The following is a 24,103-nucleotide window of genomic DNA, read 5'->3' as shown; positions in this document are numbered from 1 at the left end:
TTTCAACACTCAATGAACTTTCAACATTGTTTGATATACTTCCATATATCTGTGCCTCCCCACAATTCTATCTCGGAGTTATACAGACAGTTCATTGGACTTCATGGTCGAGTTTCTGCTCTGACATGCACTGTTATATAGAAAGGTGTGTTTCTTTCGAAGTAATGGCCACTCATTTGAATTGGCCACAGGTGGACTTCAATCAGGTTGTAGAGACATTTCAAGGATGATCATAGGAAATTGGATGCACCTGAGCTCAATTTGGAGTGTCCTAGCAAATCAACTGAAGATATTTCGGCTTTTCATGAGCATACCTGGAAAAAAGTTCAGGGGAGCTTATGCGATGGCGCGTCGTCCGTCCATCTGTCCGTCCATAAACACTTGCAACTTCTTCTCTGAAATCGCTGAAGGGATTGTGACAAAACTTGGCACAAATTATATTTGCTGTGTTGTGACTAAATTTCTCCCTTGCCTGCCCGTTGATCCCTTGACATTCAAAAAATCGGGGTCTAAGGGAGTTTACCGGGGTCAAAGTGGATCCAGGTTTGACCAGGTTGTAGAGATTTTTAAATTTTTACCTCCACCATCAAAGGTGGATAGAAGATCATTTTAAATGATCATTTTAAATTCAAGCTGAAACATAATAAAATGTGAAAAAGTGAAGGGGTGTGAATACTTTCTGAAGGTACTGTATGTAAATCCATATATATGATGGGGTGGCCATTTTTTCCCTTCCCAACTTGCCATACTCCATGATAGTTACACACACACACACACACACACACACACACACACACACACACACACACACACACACACACACATATTATTGGCATTTCCCTGCCTTTTTCTGTATTCTGTAATGAACTTGTTTATACGGATTACCTCCACCACCACCATCAAAGGTGGATAGAAGTTATGTTTTCACCCCTGTTTGTTTGTTTGTCTGTCTGCCTGTTTGTCTGTCTGTGAGCAGGATAGTTCAAAAAGTTACGGACGGATTCGGACAAAACTTGGCGGACAGATTGGGTGTTTGAGAATAACAGGCCGATTCGATTTTGGTTCAGGTCCAGTTCCAGATTCGGTCTATCAGTGGATACAAAACATAAACTGTTCAGCCTGGCGGAGGTTGTGCTCTACCGTGTGCTGTTCTAGTTTCAGGATTGTAATGATATGTATGTGTTGCAAATTTTAGCCAAAAACCTGAGTACGATATAATTAACCCGTTGAAATTAATACAAAGAGGAATCGTGAATCTCATTAATCGGAAGGTGAATGATTATTCTCAACTTGCTGATTGAAGTGGCAAATTCAAAAGGTAACGAGAAAATTAAAACGTAATGAACCATTTGAATAAAGCATTTGTGGTCATCAGCAGATGTGAATTTGTCGTTAATTGAGGATTCATCTACATAAGACATACACAGAGTGTGGGGGTGGGTCAGTGAGGGTTATATTGGGAAAAGCAAGGAAATGTCAGTAGAATGGGCCAGAAATCCTGACGATTTGCATGCACAATATACAACAACAACAACAACAACATGCATTTTAAAGGCCATTTTCTTCCCTGCTGGAGCGGGGGTTAGCCTTGCGGTCCCCATGACGATCTTCTCCATTTTGCCCTATTTTCTGCATCTCTCTTTGTTAACCCCCTTGCCCGCATTTCTTCTTCCACCATCTTTAGCCAAGTCTTTCTCGGTCTTCCCCGTCCTCTGCTTCCTTCTACATTCATTTCCACCACTCTTCTCAACCAGTCACTTTCATCCTTCCTCAACACATGACCAAACCATCTCAACCTGTTCCTGTTCACAGCATCAATCACAGGCTCTATTCCCATCATCTTTCGCAATTCATCATTTGTCTTCCTCTCTCTCAACGATACTCCGCACATCCGTCGAACCATTCGCATTTCCACCCTTTCCAACCATCGTTGCTGCTCTACGTTCATTACCCATGTCTCGCTCCCATAAATCATAACACTTCTCACACATGCAGCATGCACCTTTCCCTTCAGCTTCAACGACACTCCCCTCATCATCAGCACGCCACTCAGTTCCCGAAACTTCTTCCATGCACATCTCACTCAAGCAACCGTTGCCGAGTCTGATCCACCTTCTCCATTCAGCATGTCTCCGAGGTAGCAAAATGTTTTCACACCTTCCAGCTTCACGCCGTCTCCAAGATCCAACTCAACATTTCCTCCATCTGCAGCTCCCTCTGTGCACACCTTACATTTGAATGTAGCTGCCACACTGGTTAATGACCCTCTCAGACCACTACATTTTTGATGAACCCACTCAGCGCACATTGTACATTGAATGGAGTTCACTCCAACACCCTTCCTACACACAGCACAGGGCCACTTCCCAGTTCTTTCCACCTCACCACATGCTTTACCACTTGCCATCACCTTCGTCTTTCCGATATTCACCTTCAGACCTTTTGTCTCCATACATTCCTTCCACGTGTTCATCTTTTCCTTCAGTCCATCCATACTTTCCGCAATCAACACCAGATCATCTGCATACAACAACTCCCACGGTAAACCTTCCTTTACGTTCTTAGCCAGCACCTCCATCACATCTACAAATAGTAGTGGACTTAGTACCGACCCCTGATGCACTCCCACCTTCACCTCAAACTCACTACTGTTCCCGTCCTTCGTCCTTACAGCTGTGCGTGCTCTTTTGTACATTGCCATCACTACTCTGATCAACCATTCCTCCACTCCTAACTTCCTCAATGCCCATGTCAATACTTTGCGTGGTACCCTATCGAATGCTTTCTCCAGATCAACAAACCCAAGAAACAACTTCTTCCTCTTCTCCATGTACTTCTCCTGCAACTGCCTCACAATGAAAAGCGCGTCTGTCGTTCCTCTTCCTGGCATGAATCCAAACTGCATTTCGTCCATCTTCACTTTCTTCCTTAGCCTCCTCTCCAACACCCTTTCCAATACCTTCATTCCATGCTCCAATAACATTATCGCTCGGTACGAACCACACTCCAGAGGGTCACCTTTCCCCTTGTATAGAGGGACGAGGGTACTCAGTTCCCAATCCACTGGAATGCAGCCTTCTTTCACCACCAGATTACAGATCTCTGTCATTCTCTTCACACCCCAACTTCCTGCTGCCTTCAACATATCTCCCACAACTCCCGTCGGCCCTCCCGCTTTTTCTACCCTTCATTGCTTTTATCGCTTCCTCAACTTCCTTCTCAGTTATCTTCTCTGCCGGTCCTAAAACTGGGTTACTCTCTATGTTGCCATCCCATTCATTCTCTGTATTCAACAGCATTTCCATATATCTTTTCCATCTTCCTTTAATTCCATCTGGGTCGACAATGATTTGTCCCACTTCATCCTTCAAGCAACTCACCCCCATTACATCACACCTCTCTTTCGCTATCTGCTTTGCAATCCTGAATACTGCTTTCTGACCCTCTTCCGAATCCAAGCGTTCTCCGAACATTTTCCTACATGCCTCCTGCGCCTTTGCTACCTCTTTCTTTGCAGCCTTCCTGGCTGCCTTATAACTTTCATGCTCTGCTGTTTCTGCTCCCGTACCCTTCGCCTTCTGCCACTCCTTGAACCTATTCCTCTTCTCGTCAATCCTCTTTCCAACTTCATCATCCCACCACCATGTTTCCGAGTGCCTCGGTGGTCCTTTTGTCCATCCACATACCTCACCAACGGCTCCCAACAGACTAGCTTTCATCGACATCCAACCACTTTCAAGCTCAACCACATCATCCTCGACCCTACTCAGCCTCTCTTTTAATGCCTCCGTTACTGTCACCTCTTTCAACCTTCACACCTTCATTCTCGGTTGGTACTTCACCCGCCGAGCTCTCCTCGCACCTTTCACCCTTACGTCACAGACAACCAAGTGGTGCTGTGAAACAGCCTCCTCCACCGGGATCACCTTTGTGTCCCGGACGTGCCCCCTATCTCGCCTACGCACCATCAGGTAGTCAACGGTTGTCGTCGACCCACCTGACGTGTATGTAACAAGCTTATTATCCTCTTTCTGGAACTGAGTATTACAAATCAACAAATCAGCTCCATCAGCAAACTCTAAAATCCTTTCACCTTCTCCATTTCTCACACCATATCCGTAACCCCCATGAACTCCGTCAAAACCATCCATACTCCTTCCCACGTGTCCATTTAGGTCTCTTCCTACCACAACAACTTCCTCATCTTTCACGTTTTCCATCAGCTTCTCTATCGCACACCAGAACTTGTCCTTTTCTTCATCGCTCCGACCAACCTGCGGAGCATATCCCGAGATGACGTTCACCAAGAGCTTTCCAATCATCATTTTCACCATCATCAACCTATCACTCACTCTCGTCACACTCACCACACTGTCTACAAACTCCTCAGAAAACAGGACACCAACACCATTCATGCCCTCCAAGGCACCCTTGCCACACAAACTTGTATTTCTGTCCCTGCCTACCCTTCACCATTCTCACACCACTTCCCTTCCATCTCGTCTCTTGCACACAACATATGTCCACTCTTCTTCTGACCAATACTTCCACCACTTCTCCTGATCTCCCTGTCATTGTCCCTACATTCCATGTCCCAAACCTCAGAAACCGATCTCCACTTCGGGCTGTACCCTGCCCATATGTACTTGTAATTGTCATGGTTCCCTTTTTGAGGCAATGTTTTTATGGCCGGATGCCCTTCCTGACGCCAACCCTCTTAGTCGTCTTTTACGACACGCAGGGATACGGTGTACCTATTCTTATCCAGGGGAAAGGGTCAAGGGAAAGATAAAATGAAAATAAACCCCTTCAGCCGGCACTTAGCTTGGCGCCCCAAAGAGTACTTTCAGGAGCTTGGCGGCTGTTGAAACTGGAGTAGCCACTCATGCGGGAAGTGGTCCAAAATGGTGGTGTAGAACATGCACAATATGCTGGGGGAAATTTGCTTATGAGGAATCAATGTGTCGACTGTCCACCTGAGGGATGTTAAGTTGGAGCATCTTAAAGATCCGTCATTGCATTGCACGAAGAAGAAGCGAGTTATTGCCGGCACCCTGAACAAATGTTATACTGCTTCCCAAATCACTGTAAGTAACATCTGACCTGGCCACCTGGTTCGTGGAATAATTGGACCAAAGACTTTATTCAGTCGACTCGACAAGAAGGTGGGAATAATTGAGGCTATTAAATAAGTAGTATGAGTAGTAGTTGTACTTTAGTAGTAGAACAACAACAACAACAGCTTGAGCACTCTTAGAGAAATATTTCGCCTAAATCTAAATAAAGGTTTTGATGTATTTTGTCTTCATAAACTCGACACGTGGCACAGTTTTGTGATATTTTATAAAATTAGGTCTTATTAATTTTATTCAAAGTGCTTAAGACAATTTTTAATATTTTCCTTCGTTTTGCAATTAACGAAGCTGCCTTAATCGAGGAGTTCGAGGAGTTCAATTCTCCTGAGTGCTGTTCTAGTTTCATTTGCGTTCTGAAGATGCTTTTTATTATAATTTTTCCCGTTTTTTTTTTTCTTTTTTGTTGTTTACTTGCTTATTTTTTGAACATGTGATTAATGCAAACAAAAGGTTACTCCCATGAAAAGTTAAGTTGTATTCTTAGCTTGCTTGTGCTTTAAACAAGCTCTGGTTATATCATGAAATTGGTTTTGTCGATTTTGGTGATGTTTGTTAATTTTTTTCAACTTTTTTTGTTTGTTTGTGTTTGTGTTTTGTTGATTCTGCAGATTGTAGTTTTTTTTATCGAGTGTTTTTTTTTGTCGTAAACTTGAAGCTTCTGAGGCTGACATTGATTCTTGTTTTTACCATCAGTTTTGATTTTTACAGTCTTATCTAACATCACGTTCATAACTTCGTGCACTCCCTCACGTGCTCGATTACCCGGAGGCCTATTCATTCCAAGGGCCGTTGTTTGTATTGTGATGTGGTGACAGACTCCTACGTGATTTACATCCAAAAATAATGTTTTCCTTCTCCTGCTGAAAGCAACCTGCCTGTGATACGAGACGCAAAGTGACAGCGCAGAAACACTCCGAGCAGCCTTATTGATAATCTACGGAACCTCAATTAAATTGGAAGCATACATCATGTGGTTTTCATTTTTGAAATGTGCATCAGGAGAATTCTCAGTTCATGTCCCTGTTGGAGAACTTCTGGCTTGTGCATGGTGGGATAGCATGCAGCAGTGCTTTGTCACTTTGACTCCAGGTCAGACAGAAAACATGCATTCTATTATTAGTGATGCCTCCTTAATCATTTTCACCTCCCTGTAGTGACAATGATAGCTGGATGGAACCCCTGCGGTCTCATTATGAAAACTACAAGCACATATCCTTACACTAATGGGCACTGGGAAGTGTGAGCTTTATCCTGTTGCTACAGATTCATCACTCTATGTACTGGTGATAAATACAGTGCATTCAGAAAGTATTCAGACCCCTTCACTTTTTTCACATTTTGTTATGTTGCAGCTTTATGCTGAAATCGTTCAAATTCATTTTTTCCCTCATCAATCTACACTCAATACCCCATAATGACAAAGAGAAAACAGGATTTTAGAAAGTTTTGCAAATTTATTTAAAAGAAAAAACTGAAATATCACATTGACATAAGTATTCATACCCTTTGCTATGACACTTGAAATTTAGCTCAGGTGTCTCCCTTTTCTCTTGATCAACTTTGAGATGTTTCTCCACCTTGATTGGAGTCCACCTGTGGTAAATTCAATTGATCGGACATGATTTGGAAAGGCACACACCTGTCTATATAAGGTCTCACAGCTGACAATGAATATCAGAGAAAAAACCAAGCCATGAGGTCGAAGGAACTGCCTGCAGAGCTCAGGGACAGGATTGTGTCGAGGAACAGATCTGGGGAAGCCTACAAAAAAATCTCTGCTGCATTGAAGGTTCCCAAGAGCACAGTGGCCTCCATAATTCTTAAATGGAAGAAGTTTGGAACAAACAGGACTCTTCCGAGACCTGGTCGCCCGGTCAAACTGAGCAATCGGGGGAGAAGGGCCTTGGGAAGAGAGGTGACCAAGAACCCGATGGTCACTGGTTGAGCTCCAGATATCCTGTGTGGAGATGGGAGAAACTTCCAGGACAACCATCACTGCAACACTCCACCGATCTGGGCTTAATGGTAGAGTGGCTCGAGGCTAAAAAAAAAGTTTAGGTCAGCGAAAACGGGAAAATAATGTAAATTGCACAGTTATATTGTAAAAAAAAAAAAAAAGGCCTTCTTCAGGGAACAAGTAATGGGTTAACAACATACAGTTGTTCTGCAGCAATGTAAGTAAATTAAGCCTTGAAAGTTGATGCAAAGAATTCCTTCAGGTGTCCCAACCTCTGCTGATTACTTGATTACAAATCCCCTGTCTGTATAAAAGCAGGATTGGAACAGACTGTTATTACACCCTCTGAAGCATTATTTGGACAATATTGCACTGCAGGAAGTAGTGTATTGGAAACTGGAGGAAACTCTGACAGGAAGAGGTCTGGCAGACCCAAAGCCACAACAGAATCAGAAGACAAGTTTCTGAGAGTCAACAGCTTGCGTGATAGGCGGCTCACAGGACAACAGCTTAACACTGGTCGAAGTAAGCAAGTCTCAGTTTCAACTGTGAAGAGAAGCCTTCGTGCTGCAGGTTTGACCGGTCGAGTGGCAGTAAGAAAGCCATTGCTAAGATGGCAAAATAAGAAAAAGAGGCTTGCCTAGGCCATGAAGCACTCACTGCCAGTGGACTACTGAAACCTGGAAGAAGGTCTTATGGACCGATGAATCAAAATTTGAAATCTTTGGTTCATCACGCAGGGTTTTTGTTTGCCGTCGAGTAGGCGAAAGGATGGTTCCTCAGTGTGTGACACCAACTGTCAAACATGGAGGAGGAAGCGTGATGGTCTGGGGTTCTTTTTCTGGATCCAGAGTCGGCGACTTGCACAGAGTGACTGGCACCCTGAACCAAAAGGTCTACCACAGCATTTTGCAGCGCCATGTAATACCCACTGGTATACGCCTAGTTGGTCAGGGGTTCATCCCACAGCAAGATAATGACCCGAAACACACCTCCAGGCTATGTCAAAACTACCTTCGAGGAAAAGAACAAGACGGGAGGCTTCAAATCATGGAATGGCCAGCACAGTCTCCAGACTTGAACCCCATCGAGCTGGTTTGGGATGAACTGGACAGAAGGGTGAAAGCAAAGCAACCGACAAGTGCAACACATTTGTGGGATCTTCTGCAACAGGGTTGGGAAGAACTTCCCGAACAATATTTGATTTCCATTGTAGAAAGAATGCCACGAGTGTGTTCGGCGGTTATATCTGCAAAAGGTGGCTACTTTGCTGAGTCAAAAATTCAAATTACATTTTGTTAAACAAAATAATTCTATGATTTCGTTTTTATCTCCAATTGTTTATTTGTTCTGTGCTTAATTTCAAGTACATTGAGACATTAAACTGCGTAAATTTCAATAAAAACTGGAAAAATTGAGGTGTTCTAAAACTTTGGACTGGTGGTGTATATATATATATATATATATATATATATATATATATATATATATATATATATATATATATATATATATATATATATATATATATATATATATATATGTATGTATATATATATATATATATATATGTATATATATATATATATGTATATATATATATATATATATATATATATATATGTATATATATATATATATATATATATATATATATATATATATATATATATATATATATATATATATATATATATATATATATATATATATGTCCCATCCGCTGGCATTTTGTGGGTTTATTCCCTTTACTTTAAAATACATTTTCCCTGCTACCGTTGGTCCACCTGACACGACATTTTCACCATGGGTGCACCTCCTCCTGTATCATTTTTGAATGATAATTATGACTATTGGTCACATGGTACGGGCGCTAATTTGGAAAACCCCCCAAAAATTGCACCTCCAAATCTCCGAAAGCACTGCATGGAAAGAATTGAAAGGTGGCTCATTGTAAAGTAGTCCCCATGTGGAACAACCTATGTTAATGATGATGTCATATGTGCCTTCACTATGACATCATAAATCGATAAGTAGAAGGCTTGATCCGATCAGTATGAAATTTATTTTGCATGAGCTAGGGATAAATTGGTGTAGAAAAAAATTGATGACGTCATCGGTCACGTGGTTTGACAACCATATTTTTTATGGCGTAGCCCGTAGGGAAAACCCGTCTGGAACAGCGTTTGGCTGTCCATCCGTTGTATGTATGTACGTCCCTCACAAACGTCCACCAATCAGAGCTGAGAATCTGGTCACATGACAGGGGGACACCAGATACTCCACTCAGCAAATCCAAGCCCGGCTACACCATTGTTAGACTATCGGTCCTGTTTTTTTTTGTATGCAAACTTTTGTTTTTTTTTCTATCTTGTTAAAATGTAGTATTTTTTTTTGTATCAAGGAAGAGCCAGCTGACAGAGGGTAGTAGGAAATGCACTGACAGTCGGGACAACATGCGGCTGAAAGTGGGCATCGAAATAACAGGCAAGGAAACACAGAAACCTGCAAAAAGAGGAGAAAAAGTAAAGGATGTTAATAAAAAATAAAAAAAAACCACCTTTAGAGGCCATTTTTCCCCGCAAGCGGGGGTTGGCCTTTTTCGGGAACCGTGGTTGTTGTTGTTTTTTGGTCCCCTTTTTGAAGCAATGTTTTACGGCCGGATGCCCTTCCTGACACCAACCCTTTTTGCCGCCTTTAACGACAAACAGGGAATTACCAGTGAACTGGTACTCAATTAGCCGACCTCTTAGCCGACCTCGGAAGGATGACAGGCTGAGTCAACCCCCCTGGCGTTAATTCAGCGATCGACCGGGATTCGAACCCAGGATCCTAGGTTATCCTAAGCCGGCACCCCAGCCGCTAGCCCAACACCAGGATGTTAATGAAGATAAGAAAATATAACATGTACGGGTGGAGGGTAACCAGAGATCGTGGCATACATAATGCCAACTTGAAGCTTTCGAGGGAATATTTGAATTCAACAGTAATATTAATATTTATTATTTTACTTGTGCTTACTGTGGGATATTTTATATTAACTTAGTTGTAAACAGGAGTGCTGGCTTTTTCCCTCACCCAAAGAAAGTTGTGCTCAGAGATGCAGCACCTCCCTAGCTCTTTCACGAGCCTCGATTCTGTATACAAAAAAAAAGTGAATTCCTATGGATGTCGAGGGATTGAATACAGAACCAGAGGGCTCAGAGATGAAAGGGAAGTAACTGAGCTGTCCAATATACTTTCCCCCCTTTTTGTCTCTCTCATTTCCAGGGCGTCCTGCAAGATCTCTGGATCATCCCATCTCCGCAGGGATACTTATTTCAATGCCCTGATTTGAATCTATGTAAGTCGGATGTTTTTCCTTTACATCAGGAGTTCTTTACTCGGTCCTGATAAGTTTACATGCTTAAAAACTATAACTTAAATATAATTCCAGCTCCCATGGATGCACAAAGGGAATCGTCACATTGTTGTCATGGTGACAATATGACATTATGTTTGGGGTTCTGTTACCTCAGCAATGAAATGCAATCGTTTTTACAAACAATAATCGCAATTATGATTTGGTTCATTCTTAGGAAAACGAGTATGTGACAACATCCGGTATTCAAACTCTGTTTGGTCATTTGGCTCTTTTTGCTGCGTGCTTGAAAAATGTAGCTTCTTCCTAATTTTGGCCCTTGAATATTCCCAGCCTGCCCGAGTTGCAGCGATTTCCACCGAATGGTGCAGAATATCATGGATTTACAAGGGCTGCTTGCGAGGATGGCAGACAAGGTATGAGCCGAGCCGCACGTCATGTTATCATGAGCCGCATGACACATGATCATGACTTTGTCATACAAGGAAAGGCAGATGCATTCTCATGATGTCTTCGTGGAATCCTCTGTTGTTTGTCACTTCAATCCAATAGACACCCAAAATTTAACTTCACCCCAAGGTCTCAAACTTGACCTGATCTGCTGGGTGTTAGAGATACCTCATCACCGTTTGAAAAGCGTAGGCTATTGCGTGCTGGTGCGTTAGCCAATCTCAAAAATCCAGCCCCAAATGTGATGAAGAATCTCAAAAATCCAGCCCCAAATGTTATGAAGAATGGAGGAGAGGACGCACATCAGTTAAGCCATCTGTGATCCCAGAGATTATGCAAATGACATCCAGTTGTTGCCTATATCAGAAGAAGAAGGTTACAAAAAACTTGAATTTGCATATAAAGGAGAATTGGGAAAATACAAAGAAGGCAGAGGAATAATAATTTTATCAAATCGCCATCACATATAATGAAACTCAGAATTTGAGCAAATTAAGCAAATTATGTCATTTATAAGCTAAATCGGTGTAATCTTGTGATAGCAAATAATAATCATTACAAATGCGCAAGTCGTAATAATTGATGCAAAATTAGAGGGAAAGGGAGCCAGAAACAGAATTTTAAAAAAAAGGAAGAACAAGGAAGGAAATAAAGAGGAGAATAGAAAAAAGACAAGAAAACTCGACTCGTGTTGTTTTGGGAGCATGTGGGGGGGGGGGGGGGTGGGGGCTTTGCCTGGTATTTTAGTGAGTGGTAGACTGTGCTCCAGGTGACCTCCCTCAGCAGGCTCCGACAACCTCAAATAACAACTAAAATGGCACAGCTATCGGAGATGCCTCTTCGTGGTGGTTATACCCCCCCCCCCCCCCCAATGCAAGTCAGAGGCCAAATCTGCCCCATTCTTCCCTGCTGCCCGGATTCGTCAGGGCAGTGCGGTCACGGTCAGAGTGCCAATCTGTCCCAATGGACCAGCCCTCTCGCTCTCGTCTCCATCTCTCTCTCTCTCTCTCTCTCTCTCTCTCTCTCTCTCTCTCTCTCTCTCCCTCTCTCTCGCTTCCTCTCTCTCGCTTCCTCTCTCTCGCTTCCTCTCTCTCGCTTCCTCTCTCTCGCTTCCTCTCTCTCGCTTCCTCTCTCTCGCTTCCTCTCTCTCGCTTCCTCTCTCTCGCTTCCTCTCTCTCGCTTCCTCTCTCTCGCTTCCTCTCTCTCGCTTCCTCTCTCTCGCTTCCTCTCTCTCGCTTCCTCTCTCTCGCTTCCTCTCTCTCGCTTCCTCTCTCTCGCTTCCTCTCTCTCGCTTCCTCTCTCTCGCTTCCTCTCTCTCTCTCCCTCCCTCTCTCCCTCCCTCTCTCCCTCTCTCCCTCCCTCTCTCCCTCTCTCCCTCTCTCCCTCTCTCCCTCTCTCCCTCTCTCCCTCTCTCCCTCTCTCCCTCTCTCCCTCTCTGTCGTGGCCCTGACTTCATGAAGGTGGAGGATACACCATTCTGGATATAGGGGATCTCTGGGTCGCTCCTGCGAGATTGGTTGGCTGTCTCCGTGAAGTGGGCTTGTTTGAGAGAACAGTCTGGGTGTATACAACAACAACAGCAACAACTAGAACGGCACCTGGTAGATCGTTTTGTATTGTACTGTATATCGTTTTTAGCCCCATCTCTCAATGATCAGGAATCACTTTAAAAATTATCGGATCCGGATTCAGACCCTCACCAAATTCTAATCAATTTGTCCTTGTCACACACCCAACCTATCCACCAACTTTTGTTTGAATCCGTGAATAACTTTTTGAGAAACCCTGCTCACAGACAGACAGACAAATGAAAAATCACTTATAGAGTGACACTTGTCAAAACAGAACAAAGTAGGTTTGCACTCAGTAGAGCATCCTTTTGACCTCAAAAATAGTTGGTGGTTGAATTCAGTGACCATATATGTAAATCCTCTTCGAATTTCAAGTCAATTGGATGAAAACGGAGGATTTTAGAAACTTGGCCTATGTTGACCTTTTGGCCTAAGTTGACCTCAAAATAGTTGATGGTTGGTTTCAGTAAGCTGATATGCAAATCCTATTCAGATTTCAAGTCAATCGGATGAAAATTGAGGATTTTAGTAATGCGAAAAAGTGGTTGACCTTTGGTCTATGTTGACATTTTGGCCTATGTTGACCTCAAAAATAGTTGGTGGTTGAATTCCGTTCGCTGATATGAAAATCTGATTCTAATTTCAAGTCAATCGGATGAAAACTGAGGATTTTAGAAACTTGGCCTACGTTGACCTTTTGGCCTATATTGACCTCAAAATACTTGGTGGTTGAATTTACCGACCACATATGCAAATGCTCTTCAAATTTCAAGTCAATCGGATGAAAATTGAGGATTTTAGAAACTTGGCCGTTGTTGACCTTTTGGCCTATGTTGACCTCAAAAATAGTTTGTGGTTGGTTTCAGTAAGCTGATATGCAAATCCTATTCAGATTTCAAGTGAGTGGGATGAAAATTGAGGATTTTAGAAATTTGAAAAAAGTGGTTGACCTGTGAACTATGTTGACCTTTTGGCTTATGTTGATCTCAAAAATAGTTTGTGGTTGAATTCAGTTCGCTATAAAAATCCCATTCAAATTTCAAGTCAATTGGATGAAAATTGAGGATTTTAGAAATTTGAAAAAATGTGGTTGACCTGTGGACTATGTTGACCTTTTGGCCTATGTTGATCTCAAAAATAGTTTGTGGTTGAATTCAGTTCGCTATAAAAATCCCATTCAAATTTCAAGTCAATTGGATGAAAATTGAGGATTTTAGAAATTTTAAAAAAAGTGGTTGACCTGTGGACTATGTTGACCTTTTGACCTCAAATATATAGGATTTTGTCGGACCACGAACTCCACCATTTGGTGAAGTTTTGTGAAGATCGGTTTAAAATTGTGACCTGTAGGCAAGTATAAGTGAGCGGACAGACACACACACACACACACACACACACACACACACACACACACACACACACACACACACACACACACACACACACACACACACACACACACACACACACACACACACACACACACACACACACACACACACACACACACACACACACACACACACACACACACACACACACACACACACACACGTGATCAACATACTTGCAAAAAAACATAATAATAATAATTGCCAAGTAACAAACAAACAAGTGAATACATAGCATCCGGTCTACCTTCAGTAGAGGAGGTAATACGTTTTATGGATTGCTGAAATACATCATCCTGAATTTTGTGACAGCATATTATGAAGAGCCCTGGAAAGTTATTTCGTTCGACCCGATCTATTTCCTGTGTGTATTTCATTGAATAACAGGAAGTTTAAATGTTATTCGAGATTATGGGAATAACACTCAATAACACGTGAGCACAAAACTTCGAGGGTTTTCATTGCCCGACACAAAGTGAACCTTCCACAAGATTTGTCTGAAACGATGTGTGAACGATGTCAGCAGCAAAATGTCTCCGCATTGTTTGGGTAATTCTGTCCCAGCACGTTGTGGTTTCATGGGCAAAGATTGAAATGGACACTTTTTGGAGTCGCCACAAAACTCGAAAGGTATTTTACAATATTCCAACATTAGTGGGAATTCCTGCGCTGCACGTGCGGCTCTTGCAATTATGTTGGAAGAGATTGTCTGGAGTTAAATAATAAGGTTTCAAAAATATCTTGTTGCTGTTGTTGTTGTTGTTGTTGTTGTTGTTGTTGTTAGCCCTGCCAACAAAGGTCGATGGGGGTTATGATTTCACCTCTGTGTGTCTGTCTGTGAGCACGATATTTAAAAATGTAACCCTAACCCTAACCTTGGTGGACAGGTTGGGTGTGTGACAAGGATGTGTTGATTAAATTTTGGTAAAGATCCGAATCCGGATACTATATTTTTTTAAAAATTCAATGATTCTTCACCATTGAGAGATGGGAGGAGAAAGGAGATATATATATGTGGTATATGTATATCCTGGCGCCAGGATATAATAATAATAATAATAATTCATTTATTTTGTATAGCGCTTTTCATGAAGCCCAAAGGCGCTTTGACAGAGTGCAAAACATAATGCATAACAAAACATGAAAACAACAATTGCAAAAAGACAAGAATCAATCGGGAAATATTTAAAGCAAAAGGAGGGAGAAGGAGAAGTGATAGTCAGGGGTTAAATGCTGTGGGTTGAATGTTGAATGCAGTGCTGAACAGGTGGGTCTTGAGTGATGTTTTGAATGTGGTGAGTGAGGAGGAGTCTCTGATGGTGTGAGGTAGTGAGTTCCAGAGGGTGGGAGCAGCGATGGAGAAGGCCCTGTCCCCCCAGGATCTGAATTTGGTCCGGATGGGGGGGGTCAGGAGGTTGGTACCAGCAGAGCGGAGGTTGCGGGTGGGAGTGTGTCTGGAGAGGAGGTCAGCCAGGTAGGATGGGGCCAGGTTATGGAGGGCTTTGTAGGTCAAGAGGAGGATTTTGTACTGGATTCTCTGGGAGATGGGGAGCCAGTGAAGCTTGTAAAGGACGGGGGTGATGTGGTCACGGATCCGGGAATGGGTGAGTAGACGGGCAGCGGAGTTCTGAATGTATTGGAGTTTATTGGTGATTGTTGAGGGTGAACCATAGAGGAGGCTATTGCAGTAGTCCAGACGGGAGGTGATGAAGGCGTGGATGAGGGTTTCTGCAGCCGTGGAGGAGAGGGATGAGCGGAGACGGGCGATGTTTTTCAGGTGAAAGAAGGCTGTCTTTGTGATCTGTTTAGTGTATTTGTCGAAGGAGAGGGTTTGGTCAAAGATGACGCCAAGATTCCGGATGAGAGGGGAGGTGGATACTGGGATACCGTCGATGTTGAGGGCAAAGTTATGGGTGGATTTTGTGAGCGTTTTTGGGCCAATGATGATCATTATTTCAGATTTATCACAGTTAAGTTTGAGGAAGTTGATTTGAAGCCAGGATTTTATTTCAGAGATGCAGTTTGTCAGGATAGAGTGGGTGTCGGTGGAGACGGACTTGGTGGAGATGAAAAGCTGGATGTCATCGGCGAAGCAGTGGAATTGGAGACCATGACGGTGGATTAAGTGACCGAGGGGGGACAGGTAAAGGATGAAGAGGAGGGGGCCAAGAACTGAACCTTGGGGGACACCTTGGGGGAGGGGAGCAGTGGGGGATTTGCAGTTATTGATGGAGATGAACTGGCGTCTGTCAGAGAGGTATGATTTAATCCAAGAGAGGGCAGTGCCGGTAACGTTAAAGGTGGATTCAAGTCGGGTGAGGAGGATGGTGTGATCGATGGTGACAAAGGCAGCGCTGAGGTCGAGGAGGACGAGAATGTTGAGGTTGCCAGCGTCAGAGGAGAGGAGAAGGTCGTTGGTGATTTTGAAGAGAGCAGTTTCAGTACTGTGGTTGGAGCGGAATCCGGATTGGAATGTTTCATACGGGTTATTGGCAGAGAGGTGATGTTTGAGTTGCGCGGCTACAGCGCGTTCCAAAACTTTTGACAGAAAGGGTAGGTTGGAGATGGGTCTGAAGTTATTTAGGGTGTCAGGGTTTAGACCAGGTTTTTTTAGAATGGGGGTAACAGCAGCAATTTTGAGGGATGGTGGGACGATGCCTGTAGACAGGGAGGAGTTTATTGTTGCAATGATAAGTGGAGAGAGAGCAGGAAGGGAGGCCTTGACAAAGCTGGAGGGGATGGGGTCAAGAGTGCAGGTGGCAGTTTTCAATCCTATGAGGAGTTCAGAGAGGTCAGTAGGGGAGACCGGGGAGAATTGAGACAGGGGAAGGCAGGATAAGGGGGGGGCAGGTGGTTGGAGGGGGAGCGGGTGCGGCGGTGGTCAAGCTGTTGTCGATGTTGTCAATTTTGCGTTGGAAGAAAGAAAGGAAGGAGATGCAGTTGTCTACTGTGAATGACTGGGTGGTGGTGTCCAGGGAATGTGGTATATGTGGTATATGTATATCCTGGCGCCAGGATATATGTGGTATATGTATATCCTGGCGCCAGGATATATGTGGTATATGTATATCCTGGCGCCAGGATATATGTGGTATATGTATATCCTGGCGGAGGTATGTGCGCTACCGAGTGCTGTTCTAGTTAATGTCCTTGAATTTCCCAGAAAAGTACACTCATGTCTATGAATGTCTTTGGCCTCCATGTAATATATGTACAAAGTTCTCCATGAGCCTTCATCATCATCAATGTATCATAATCCTTCTAAAACATTGTTCTTGGCAAAGTAGTCACTTGGCAAGGCTTATGCTGGGTAGTTTAATTGTGCTGGGGGTGGTTTGGTTATGCTGGCTAATTTGGTTATTCTGGGTAGTTTGGCTGTTCTGGATGGTTTGTTTTGCTTGGTAGTTTAGTTGTGCTTGGTAGTTTGGTTGTGCTGAGTAGTTTGGTTGCACTGGATAGTTTGGTTCCACTGGGTAGTTTCGTTGTGCTGGGTAGTGTGGTTGTGCTGAGTAGTTTGGTTTTGCTGGGTGGTTTGGTTGCACTGGGTAGTTTGGTTGTGCTGGCTAGTTTGGTTATTCTGGATGGTTTGTGTATCCTGGGTAGTTTGGTTGTGCTGGGTAGTTTGGTTATTCTGGATGGTTTGTGTATCCTGGGTAGTTTTGTTGTGCTGGGTAGTTTGGTTTTTCTAGGTGGTTTGGTTGTGCTGGGTAGTTTGGTTATTCTGGATGGTTTGTGTATCCTGGGTAGTTTGGTTGTGCTGGGTAGCTTGATTGTGCTGGGTAGTTTGGCTTTGCTGGGTAGTTTGGTTTTGCTGGGTGGTTTGGTTGCACTGGGTAGTTTGGTTGTGCTGGGTGGTTTGGCTTTGCTGGGTAGTTTGGTTTTGCTGGGTGGTTTGGTTGCACTGGGTAGTTCGGTTGTGCTGGGTAGTTTGATTGTGCTGGGTAGTTTGATTGTGCTGGGTAGTTTGATTGTGCTGGGTAGTTTGGTTGTGCTGGGTAGTTTGGCTTTGCTGGGTAGTTTGGTTTTGCTGGGTGGTTTGGTTGCACTGGGTAGTTTGGTTGTGCTGGCTAGTTTGGTTGTGCTGGGTAGTTTGGCTTTGCTGGGTAGTTTGGTTGTGCTGGGTAGCTTGATTGTGCTGGGTAGTTTGGCTTTGCTGGGTAGTTTGGCTTTGCTGGGTAGTTTGGCTTTGCTGGGTGGTTTGGTTGCACTGGGTAGTTTGGTTGTGCTGGGTAGTTTGGTTGTGCTGGGTAGTTTGGCTTTGCTGGGTAGTTTGGTTTTGCTGGGTGGTTTGGTTGCACTGGGTAGTTTGGTTGTGCTGGCTAGTTTTGTTGTGCTGGGTAGTTTGGTTTTTCTAGGTGGTTTGGTTGTGCTGGGTAGTTTGGTTATTCTGGATGGTTTGTGTATCCTGGGTAGTTTGGTTGTGCTGGGTAGCTTGATTGTGCTGGGTAGTTTGGCTTTGCTGGGTAGTTTGGTTTTGCTGGGTGGTTTGGTTGCACTGGGTAGTTTGGTTGTGCTGGGTAGTTTGATTGTGCTGGGTAGTTTGATTGTGCTGGGTAGTTTGATTGTGCTGGGTAGTTTGGTTGTGCTGGGTAGTTTGGCTTTGCTGGGTAGTTTGGTTTTGCTGGGTGGTTTGGTTGCACTGGGTAGTTTGGTTGTGCTGGCTAGTTTGGTTGTGCTGGGTAGTTTGGCTTTGCTGGGTAGTTTGGTTGTGCTGGGTAGCTTGATTGTGCTGGGTAGTTTGGCTTTGCTGGGTAGTTTGGCTTTGCTGGGTAGTTTGGCTTTGCTGGGTGGTTTGGTTGCACTGGGTAGTTTGGTTGTGCTGGGTAGTTTGGTTGTGCTGGGTAGTTTGATTGTGCTGGGTAGTTTGATTGTGCTGGGTAGTTTGATTGTGCTGGGTAGTTTGATTGTGCTGGGTAGTTTGATTGTGCTGGGTAGTTTGGTTGTGCTGGGTAGTTTGGCTTTGCTGGGTGGTTTGGTTGCGCTGGGTAGTTTGGTTGTGCTGGCTAGTTTGGTTGTGCTGGGTAGTTTGGCTTTGCTGGGTAGTTTGGTTTTGCTGGGTGGTTTGGTTGCACTGGGTAGTTTGGTTGTGCTGGCTAGTTTGGTTGTGCTGGGTAGTTTGGTTATTCTGGATGGTTTGTGTATCCTGGGTAGTTTAGTTGTGCTTGGTAGTTTGGTTGTGCTGAGTAGTTTCGTTGCACTGGATAGTTTGGTTCCACTGGGTAGTTTCGTTGTGCTGGGTAGTGTGGTTGTGCTGAGTAGTTTGGTTTTGCTGGGTGGTTTGGTTGCACTGGGTAGTTTGGTTATTCTGGATGGTTTGTGTATCCTGGGTAGTTTGGTTGTGCTGGTTAGTTTGGTTATTCTGGATGGTTCGTGTATCCTGGGTAGTTTGATTGTGCTGGGTAGTTTGGTTTTTCTCGGTGGTTTGGTTGTGCTGGGTAGTTTGGTTATTCTGGATGGTTTGTGTATCCTGGGTAGTTTGGTTGTGCTGGGTAGCTTGATTGTGCTGGGTAGTTTGGCTTTGCTGGGTAGTTTGGTTTTGCTGGGTGGTTTGGTTGCACTGGGTAGTTTGGTTGTGCTGGGTAGTTTGATTGTGCTGGGTAGTTTGATTGTGCTGGGTAGTTTGATTGTGCTGGGTAGTTTGGTTGTGCTGGCTAGTTTGATTGTGCTGGGTAGTTTGGCTTTGCTGGGTAGTTTGGTTTTGCTGGGTGGTTTGGTTGCACTGGGTAGTTTGGTTGTGCTGGCTAGTTTGGTTGTGCTGGGTAGTTTGGTTATTCTGGATGGTTTGTGTATCCTGGGTAGTTTGGTTGTGCTGGCTAGTTTGGTTGTGTTGGGTAGTTTGTTTGTGTTGGGTAGTAGGGTGGTTCTTAGCTACCTACATAAGGCAAAAAATTTTAAAATTGTTTTACTCCTAACCTTTAATTATTTTGCTATTGAGGTAAAACTTCTAGATGTTACATATTTTTTGAATACATTAAGTTTTAGGGGTTGCACAGTGACTCATGGTTGCCAGCCACTCAATGTTGCCCGATAAACGTTGATTTTCAGCAATCGGGAACCCTCTTGCGATGTTCTGTCACAACTTGAAGCAGATACTGGGTTTGTTCTTCATTCCTTGTCTGGAGACCATTGTACTCTTCACATAAAAGCAACTGCATACACCAGAGTACAGCTGTACTGTATTCAATTAACTTAAAAACAACTTCAAAATGTGCAGTACATAGCAAGGTCATAGGTCAACTGTAATGGTCAAAATCACAAGTATAGCAGTGGAGAATAAATAATCAACTCCAAACATTTATGCGAGCCAAATATGAAAATTACAAACTCCGTGTGCAACCCCTAAATTTAGTCCAAATGGCTTAAAATTTCACCACAGGGGTTTTTTATACATTTTTTGTTTGGTTGCGCAGGATGTTGTTTTTTTTTGTGCTGGGTAGTTTGTCATTTCCTTCCATGCAGTCAGTCGGGACAGGAATTTGTAGTGTGTTGAAGGTGTCGGTCGTAACTCGAATGGGATATTTAACGTTCACCGCCAACGACCAATGCTGGCAGACGGGTCCTCCAAATTGACGTCCACCGGATGGATGGCGCACACTTTTCCGCATCGCCCTGTCTGCGAAACCACAAGGTGACAGACAGTTCATAGATGGGTCGGGATTTGAACACAGGCTCGACACCTGAAAGGTTAGTACACATACCTTCAGGATACTCTACCAGTCATGTTTGGTTAATTTCAGGATCTCTCTGAAAAGCCAAACTAAAATTGACTTTACCACTTTGATTTTAGGTTCGCGCGATTCCGGTCACATCGGAATATCATTGGCAAACAAGTAATCCTCGTTCAATGAATGCAATAATCTTACAAAACAATTCCTTGTGAAATTGTCTTTTTTTCACTTGAAAGTCTCGTAATGATGTTCCTCTGAATTTTTCATGTCGAAGTATTAAAATGAAGCTATCAGGAAAACCACCAAGTAAAATTGCTGTAATTAAAGTCTCCAATTCGAAGCAAGCTTTCTTGTAAAGCCCAGAAACTACTTCAAGCCGAGCAATTCGTGGGAAAGAGATAAAAGGAAAACTCTGCAATGTTTAATCTTTACTCCGCGATACCTGGCTAAGCATGGAAATGAAAGTCACAAATATTAGCGAAACACCTGCAAGGGGCGAACTCCTCGTACCACGAGAAAGTTTTGGCAACGCACGAGCTTTTCCTTCTAATTGCTTAACGATCCCGTTATCTCCTCCTGGCAGCTTGTAAATCATTTGGTGAAAGTAATTCGTACAAATATGTCATGAAATATGCTCGGAATTTATGAATCCATTAAGGTAGAAGAGCTTGAAGCAGTCGACAAATTGCCTTATCCTCCTCGGGCACTGGAATTCATTACTTCTTAGTCTGTGGATGACCTGTGTTCATTTGTGGATCGTGGTTCTGGAGTTGGGGTCAGCTTACCCTCTCTACTACTACTACTACTACTATTTATTTAAGTACCTCACTTATATTCCCATCTTCCTGTGGGGTCACCCAGGGAATGGTTTTGGCCCAAACATTTCCAAAACTGGTCAGCAAGGCCTGACAACTAACTCACTTCCTCTTCACGAAATATTCTGCAGGATCTTTAACATCCACAATTACAAATGTTGGCAGGTGGTTCACCCATCTTAATATCCTTGCCATGCGTGGCGTGCACATCGACGCATCGCTCCACATGCGGAACACAGAGTGACAATTTATAACTGGCCCAAGATTCGATACCCAGGGCGGACTGCTGAAAGCCGAGCGAGTCCATGTACGTCCAAGCTATCCTATAGTCTTTGCATGGAGCTTTTCCAGAATTGGTAGTGTTGCTAGTCCAGAACAGGAAGTATTATTGACTTGCAATTACTTGTTTCTTATCTTCTATATGAACTAAAATGTATTGCACTTACACAGCAAAAATAATAAACACTTAGGTAGCAAATTAAATGTATGTGCTCACAAAAATGCTTCCATAAGCAACAGTAGTGGCTTTTCGGGCATTAGAGAAAGATCACAAATGATTGGCTGTTAAATCTGCCTGTGTTCTGACAAATAAAAGACACAATTGTAGGAATGTTTGAGGAAGACAACTCGTTTTTGCATCTTCAGATGCATAGGGCTGCCGAAGCTTCTTGGCTATTGCACGCAGTCCTGGACAGGTCGCCACTCCGCCGCAGGATACTCCAATGGTGCATTCATCCCAGTAAGCTGGTACTCGTTTCACTGACCTCGGAAGGATGTGTTGTAGCAATACCGATGACAAGCTGAGTCAACTCACCAGAGACTTGAACTAAGGACCTTGTGATCTTAGGCCTGCCACCTTAACCATTAAGCAAACACCAGGAGTGTACGACTGTTTAAGAAATGCAACACAGTCATATTTGAATGCATCAGACATTCAAGCGAGCTAGAAATGGGGACGTGTTTGCTGGTGTGGATACCTCCCCAAAGGAAAAGGGATGTGTTTTACCATCCGAGTGGCAGCAAAGTGTAGATTGCTCTGATCAGTTACTCGGAGGCTAGCCTTTGTCTTTCACCAGTTGTTAAGCACTCTTCCCACAACCAAAGCGCTGTTCCAAAGAGTGATGGGCAGAAAGAACGCGCTCTATATATCTCTCCTTTGGGAGACAAACAGAGCAATGGCGAGAGAGTGGAAAGGAGTCTGGCAGTGGAAACAACAGAAAATGTGGTTTGCTGTTTTCCTCCTCGGCGTTTTTGTTGTTTTTATTACTTTTTTTGCAAAGATTGATTATGAATGTGCTCCATACGAAAATAGGTTGAAAATGAAAGACAAGAGCTGGCAAATGTCCAAAAAGCAAGCTTTGGTAGGGGTTTACAGGGTAGCAGAAGGGCAAAGGGTTAGTTGTGGTCTGTATGTCCAGAGTGCATCTGTTTGAGGTGTTAGAGGAACTATTACCTCAAGCACACAGGTATTGGGGCCTGGATGGAGTAATTTCGCAGTGTACATGGAGTGTACAGGTCGCACAAGATCTGCCTGCAACCCTCTTATGGTTAAACTGCCAAAATCAAGACTTTCTGCTCACCTGCACTCCTTCATTCCTCTTTTCTCCCGCCTCCCTCACTCTCTTCAATCCCACTGCACCCTCCAGGTCTTTAAAACAGCTGTTCACCACCATCTCTCATCCTCCCCCATCCAAAACCTTGATCTTTTCTACCCCCGCTAATTTCGGTCCCCTTGTGTTTTATACCTCTCCCCCCCACCCTCCCCCTCCCACGCCTCCTGCCCCCAAGCCCTCTCCCTCCCACACTTCTCCCTGCTCTCAAATGTTGTGGTTGTGTGCTTCCCCTTCTCTCCCCATCTTGTCTTCCACTCCCTCTTTTTGTGTGTTTTGTTTGTCTGGTTGATTTGTTTGTGAAATAAATGTTAGCTCTTTCACGAGCCTCGATTCAGTATACAAAAAAAAAAAAAAAATTTGTTTAATCATCAATTATTAATTGCTGGAAGGTTGAAATGCTTTGTCGATTCTTTACCACTGAGAGTGGATGGTTTGCATCGCTGTCTGTTTGCCTGTGAGCAAGATATCTCAAACAATTGTGGACGGATTCGGATGAAATTTGGTGGAGAGGATGGGTGCTTGACGAAATTCTTAGATTTTGGTGAAGATCCAAATCTCGATCCAGACACGAGAATTTTTTTTACGTGATTCTTCACCATTGTCAGATCAGGTCAAAAACTATATACAGCACGATATCTCAAAAAGATCCGAATCCGGATATGAATATGAGAATTTTATTTATTTTATAAGTGATTCTTCACCATTGTAAGTTTGGGATAAAAACAATATCAAGTATTTCAAAAAGTTGTGTGTGAGTGATTTTTAACAAAAGTAGGTGGATGAGTTGGTTTGGTGACGAGAACAAGGGCGATTATATTTTGGTTCGGGTCTGAATCCACATCCGGTTTATCAGTGAGATACAAAACATCAACTGTTAAGCCTGGTGGAGGTATGTACACTACTGAGCACCACTCTAGCTGTGCCTTGTTTCACTTTAGTCAAACAAATTATTTTTGGGATTTAAAGGATTTTCTTTTATTACCCTCGCCAGAGGAGAGGGTATCGCATTTGAGTCCGTTTGTTTGTCTGTTTGTCTGTTTGTCTGTCTGTCTGTTTGTCCACACAGAATAAGTATGATTTTCTCTGCAACTGCTGGTCCGATTGACAGGTAGTTTTCACCATAGGTGCACCTCCTCCTGTAG

At 43.5% G+C, this 24,103-nt stretch overlaps 1 protein-coding gene across 1 annotated transcript in view; it reads left to right on the top strand.

The window, feature by feature from the left end:
- Positions 1-24,103, top strand: part of NELL1 (neural EGFL like 1) — a 486,584-nt gene that overhangs the window by 156,654 nt on the left and 305,827 nt on the right. The window contains exons 6-7 of the mRNA XM_068124016.2: positions 10,363-10,435; positions 10,787-10,869. Coding sequence (XP_067980117.2) covers positions 10,363-10,435; positions 10,787-10,869 — 156 coding nt within the window. The remainder of the gene's footprint in view (positions 1-10,362; positions 10,436-10,786; positions 10,870-24,103) is intronic.

This window comes from Myxine glutinosa, chromosome 8 (genome assembly GCF_964187855.1).
Source record: "Myxine glutinosa chromosome 8, kmMyxGlut1.1, whole genome shotgun sequence".
NCBI classification, from domain to species: domain Eukaryota; kingdom Metazoa; phylum Chordata; class Myxini; order Myxiniformes; family Myxinidae; genus Myxine; species Myxine glutinosa.
This window is presented reverse-complemented; position numbering and strand designations above follow the sequence as displayed.